We start from the raw sequence: 6430 nt of genomic DNA, 5'->3' as shown, positions 1-6430 counted from the left end.
ACATCTCACTCCCTTAGATTTTTTGATGTACCTGAACAATTGATTTCTATTACTTGGCTTACTGAGTTTGACTCGACACAAATTTCAAGCATTTTCAAGCACTTCACAACCTTGAAAACACTAACTGAAATTCAAGCATTTTCAAGGAATTGAAGCACCAGTGGGAACCCTGGTAGTCATTTCTCCAATTCAAACCCATTATAAAGCAAGAATGGCCTCTTCCGTTAGCCATTTGTAGTCTTTTCTCCCATTGAAACCTATTATAAGACATGGCTATTGAACTACAAAAATGGCCTCTTCAGGTAGCCTGATAAAGCAGCCTAAATGTGAGACCGGAGTAATTTAGTCTGGCCCCGGTGAACGATACCTCGGACGATTGTTGATGAGAGCAACCTGTTGTTTTTTCAAACCGTGCCGACGCTCTGACCAATCGGCGATCTTTGCCGTTGATGTGCTTTCCCACGTGTTGCAAGCTTCGTCGTCACTCCCTCAAAACCCCGCCCGCTTTGATTCAAAACAAATCTATGTGTTTTAATTGGTTTTGCCAGACTCAGGGCACAGTGTTCAAAACGTTCACAGATCCGAGGCCAGACCCACTCGCAGCTGAACATTTTCGGCGCCCAGCGGGTGACGCTGGTTTACAAGGATAACAAAACAACATAAATGGCCTACAGACCTGGAAGCCCGCATCATGGAGAAGTGTTCAGACGATTTCCCTCTTGGCTACTCGTCCTAGCAAGGCTGGGACACTTCACTACACATTTCAATACACAGTGTGCATAATTGTAGTCTTTTCTCCCATTGAAACCCATCACAAAAGGTGGCTATTGAACTACAGACCTGGAGGCCCGGATCATGGAGAAGTGTTCTGCTGCGGAGACGATTTCCCTCTTGGCTACCTGGACGTCCTCCTGACGCCCGGTGACAATGAAGACGGGCTCCTCGCCTCGCACCGGAGTCTTGATGTAGGTGTTGGTCTTCGCTCTCAGGGCCTTGATCTTACAACCTGATGGAGAGAGAGAGAGAAAGGGGGGGCGGGGGGGAGAGAGAGAAAGAGAAAGAGAGAGAGAGGAGGGGGGAGAGAGAGAGAGAAATTATTCATCAACAACGTCAGGACAGGGTCTTCTACCATAATGGGTCTTTTGATGTGCATAGTGGTCTTGGCTCTGAGGGCTTTGATCTTACAACCTGATAGACAGAAAAGAAAGAAAGACAGACAGGCAGACAGAACGAAAGTGAAAAAATGTTCCGAGTAATATTAGTTATTTAGTTACTAGACAGGGTCTTCTCTAACTGGCGTCTTAATGTATGTGTGGTTTTGGCTTTAAACAGAGAAGATAGGAGCGGAGAGGAGGGGATGAAAGTAGAGGACAGATGGGAGGAGATGAGCAGAAAAGAAGAGAAGAGAAGAGCAGAGAAGAGAAGAGAAGAGAAGAGAAGAGAAGAGAAGAGAAGAGAAGAGAAGAGAAGAGAGAAAAGGGTGATAGAAGAGAGAACACAACTGTGTTATACAAGTCAAGTGTGTCAAGTGTGCTTTATTGTCAAAAAATCTATGTAGCAGGATTAGCACAGTAGTTTGAAATTGTATCGATAACGGTACTGGTATCGGAACCGGCTGCCGATTGTACTCGTACTCGTCAAGCACTTGCCGATACCAGAAACGATACTGCTATTATACAAAACAATGCAAAATCTTGTCACGTTCTGTGGACTTGAAAGCAGCATGGGAAAAAAGTGCCACCTCATACATTTAATAACATTTAAATCTACATGGAAATGGACAATACAAATATCACAGGTGGAAAAAAAACAAGGCCATGCATTTATTTTCATTGTATTTTGATGGTAAAAGGTATCGGTATTGGCAAGTACACACATTAATGTACTCGTACTTGTTTTCAAAAAAGTGGTATCGGTGCATCCCTATGAAATTGTGTTTGACCACCAGTCTCCAATGTGCAGTTTAACTACAAACATTTAAATAAGACATTGACAATAATCTCTCCCGACCTGCCAGGTTGGTGGGTGGTGGCCGGGGGGAGTAATCAGTAACCAGTGCTCTCCCCCACCCTCCTCCATACCCTGCTACCGACCCGCCGCACTGCTCCCTATGGGGCGCCTTTGAGGGCTGCCCCTCTTGCACGGGTGAGGCATAAATGCAATTTTGTTGTGTGCAGTGTGCAGTATTCACTTGTGTGCTGTGGAGTGCTGTGTCACAATGACAATGGGAGTTGGAGTTTCCCACTGGGCTTTCACTTCACTTAATTGTTTGTATTCCAGTATTGGACTGTACCTGCACTACCCACAAAACACACACACACACACACACACACACACACACACACACACACACACACACACACACACACACACGCACACTCTCTCTGTACCAGGGACTGCACCTTACCTGCACTACCTCAGTCCTGGAACCTACCTGTTATACTGGTATTATACTGTACTTCCACTGTTATTATTTATATTATTGTAGTGTCTTCTTTCTTCATTATCTTATATGTTACGTTACATGTTCAATGTTAAAAGTTCAACGTTAAATGTTCATTTATACTGTATTTATTATTGTCCATTGTTACCTGTCCTGTCTGCACTTTATGTCTTTTTGTATATGTCTATGTCCTGGCATGGTATAGAGAGAAACACAATTTCATTTTTACTTGTATGTCTCGTGCATATGATGAAAGTGACAATAAAAGCTGACTTGACTGACTTGATCGTCTGCCCTAAATACAACTTACTGTATTGTCTTATTTCTATCTTTTGCTTTTCTTCTCACTTCTCTTTCTTTTCTCTGGAGCCAATTGAACGACAGTTATGTGTGATGAAAAATATGCCATTCAAATTATATTTCTATTGCCGTCATCATCGCCAAAACAAGTGTCTGTGTATCGAAAATATTTTACACTGTGCTTTTAGAAGGCATGCGACGCCAGGGTGAAGACGCGAACCAATCAGATACCGCGTTGGTGATGTCACACGCAGGCGTGAGGACGTTGAACCAATCAAGTGCCGCGTTCATGAAGTCATACGCGGAAGTGAGACGGCATGGCTTTCAAACAAAGAAACAATGCAGGCTCAAAACTAGACACACACACCCCGCCAAAACGAGCTTCAAACTAAAACAAATATATCGATTATCTATCTATTACGAGAGTTAAATGTATGTGGTGGTGTTGAGCTGATGTTTTAAACCCAGACCTAAACAATAAAGCCAGGAGTTTGTGAAGGATTTTGCCGAGGCAAAGCTGACCCCCAAACGCCGCCCAGCTTTGTGGAGCCCTGGGTTTAGCTTCCAGCTTAGCGTTTAGAAGACCGCGGTTACGTCAAAAAAATGCCCAATATAATAAGAGATATGGCGAATTAATCCATAGACGTCGCTTTGAACTTGAACGACAACGCGTCCAGGGGGGGTGACAGACTCACACGAGACTTGTCTGGGCGTTTAATTGACGTGAACAGCAGACGTTCAATCGATAAGAGCCTCTGCTTCTTTTGTTCGGATGAAGGCAGGGGGGTGCTAGACATGTCCCAGACAAGCCGACCGAGCAGCCTCTTTGTTGGGATGGCCAGACACACCCCTCCCCCCTAAGCCCTCCAAGGCTACACACGCAAGCTAGTGCATAGCATAACCACACCTGAAACAACTAAATACTGACTTGTATCCAGGGCTATACACTAACAACAGACAACCAGCCAAATGCTGGTGAAATTACAGTTTAGCTGGAAGAAGAGAGCAAATTAGAAACAAGCCACTATGACCCGTTAGTGCGTGTTGTCGGTTGGCTAGTGAGATGAACATCTACTAGCCATTTTGGCTGACGAAAACTACAAAACACACACACTAGCTTAGAAGCAAATTGTGTTTTCACATGTTGTATACAGTAGGTACAAATGACACCACACACACAGACGTCTAGCGCGTTTGATCTACCACCAGGAAAAACCACCCACCCACCGACTAGTCTGCATACGCCCAAGCCGCCAAACACACGCCCTCACCCGGCCAGGGCCATGCGACATTCACCGCTAAAATCTCTGGAGCTCAGTAGTAAACACGCTCACAGAGGGGGGCACAATAACTAAAGACACAGACAGCAGCACACAAACAAACACCGGGAAACAGGGAAGAAAGAGCCAACCAACGCTTTGTACACACAAATATACAATCTGCCTGCATTGTCAAAGCTAGACGACTTCAGTCCAAAGAAAGGATGTATTGTAGATAGATAGATAGATAGATAGATAGATAGATAGATAGATAGATAGATAGATAGATAGATAGATAGATAGATAGATAGATAGATAGATAAGGCCAGACATTGCACATTGTATTTACACAAGCCACAACACTTCCACCACTACAAAATGTGAACACACTTTGAAAACAATAACAATAAAAAAACCCTGAAAGCAGGGAGAGGTGTCTCAAGACATCTTAAAGGGGAACAGAAACAAACAAACAAACAAACATTAGGCCGACATTTGGCAGATGCTTTGATCCCAAAGCGACTTCAACACCCGCGCAGCCAACAAAACCACAACAAGCTGATGCTGCTTATGATCAAGTTCTCATTTGTTAGTCGTTTTTGGCTATAAAGCGTCGGCCAAATGCAATGTAATGTAGAGTAGAATAGAGTAACTTTATTGATCCCCAGAGGGGAAATTCAGGTGTAATGTAATGTAGTGTAGTGTAATGTAATGCAACAAGCCACATTTGCAAATACATTAGTGCACATGAAAGTCACAGAGCAACAGGGTCAAAGACGTCCAACAAGGAACTGTCATTCATTCTGCTGACTGTAACTGTAAAAAAAACATTTTTAAATTGTTTCGAGTGAATGGATGACAGCCGAGGCTTTCATGAATTCACTGGAAAAAAAATAAAATAAAAAGAGTCATGTTTCTTACAGTCAGTAGAAGGTATCCGTTACACTGAATGACAATTCCTCCTCTTTGACCCAACAGCAAGCAAAAACAACATGTTTTTAAAAAGAAAAAAAGTGACTGTTTTCTCTACCTTGTCTGCCGACAATCTCGGCCACGTGTTCTGAAGTCGGCACGGCGACACACTCAGTCATGTTGACGGACCTCTTGCGGCTCAGCGCCGAGTTGGGGTCCCCGAGAGCGGCGCTGCAGTTGGGGCCCCCCGCCAGCTGCGGATAGGACCCCCCCCCTCCGTAGTACTCAGGACTCGGGGAGCACGAATTAGGAGACTCACTTGAACACCCTCCATGCGGATGCTGCTGATGATGATGATGCTGCTGGTGGTCCAGCATGTTTAAATCGACATATCCACCTCCACCTCCTCCACCTCCACCCATAACGCCATTGCAGGAGGTCTCCCCCACCACACCAACTACTCCACTGCTATCCAGGCTGTCCACTAGCTCCAGTCCATTTCTCTGGTGTTGGTGGTGGTGGTGGTGGTGATGGTGGTGGTGTTGGTGTTGGTCCACTTTCTCCATGGCCAAGATGCTGAGCTGGTCGAGGGCGTAGCGCAGCGCTGCCTCTTGCTCCCCAGGATCAGGGGCCTCTTGCTCGGGCTCTCGCGTCAAAGTCATCCCGTTGACAACAGAACTGGGGGAGGAGGACTGGCGGTCATGATCTAGGATGTCTGGGTGGAATAAAGGGCTGGGCATCGCTGCTGCTGCTGCTGCTGGGCGCTTGTTGTTGGCTTCAGGTTAGCCCCTTCTCCGTGGAAAAACATCCAGACTTTTATTGGAATCCACAAAAACAAACACAAAACAAAGGAGCTTCAAAATGCCCTGTGTTGAACTTCAGCTGTTGTGTTCTTATTGTCTGCGATGAAAGAAAGAAAAACAAACAGAACAAAACAAAAGTGTTAATAATGTTCATGTCAGGTAAAGTCGGGCTTCATTGAGCATTTCTTTATGTGACTTAAAATGAATAACGTTATATTTATTACATTGACCATGCAGATATGAGCATACTTTAGGTAGCCTATAGTAGAAATGGACAATACGATTTCACATTCAACTGCAAAATGTTAAGTTCACTCGGGTGGTTATCTGGTTGTATGCACATGATATATGACAACAAAATGACACATAACTTTCAAAAAAAAAAAAAAAGTTCTTGAAACGACACAGCAGTGTGTTTGTAGTAAATTACAAACAAAACAGTCGGTCCTCTCATGTAATTTGGGTAGGCTACCTGGGCTTTGTTAGTCAGCGCTAGCTTCATTGTTTGGCGTAGAAACTACTACGATTTACTTCTAAAAACAGCGCGAATATTCCACACCAGACTCCCCCAAGTCATCCGCATCATGTAGACACTGCAAACTACCCAGTTATGTCTGCTGTGTTTGTTTTATACATTTACACAACGCGTAAGAAGTGTCTGGTTTATTGTTTAAGGGGAGGGAAACCAGACAATGGGCTAGTTAGCGACGGGG

General features: G+C 44.4%; 1 protein-coding gene across 2 annotated transcripts in view; it reads right to left on the bottom strand.

The window, feature by feature from the left end:
* Window positions 1-5754, bottom strand: part of LOC134465900 (RNA-binding protein MEX3A-like) — a 19733-nt gene extending 13979 nt beyond the window's left edge. For both annotated transcript variants that reach the window (XM_063219793.1, XM_063219794.1), the window contains exons 1-2: window positions 5033-5754; window positions 841-1006 (exon numbers count right to left, since the gene is read on the bottom strand). In XM_063219793.1, coding sequence (XP_063075863.1) covers window positions 841-1006; window positions 5033-5654 — 788 coding nt within the window. In that variant the 5' untranslated portion in view covers window positions 5655-5754. The remainder of the gene's footprint in view (window positions 1-840; window positions 1007-5032) is intronic.
* Window positions 5755-6430: the final 676 nt, after the last annotated feature.

This window comes from Engraulis encrasicolus, chromosome 16, assembly GCF_034702125.1.
Source record: "Engraulis encrasicolus isolate BLACKSEA-1 chromosome 16, IST_EnEncr_1.0, whole genome shotgun sequence".
Taxonomy (NCBI): domain Eukaryota; kingdom Metazoa; phylum Chordata; class Actinopteri; order Clupeiformes; family Engraulidae; genus Engraulis; species Engraulis encrasicolus.
Note: the sequence above shows the minus strand (reverse complement) of the source record. Positions and strands in the feature narration are given on the sequence as shown.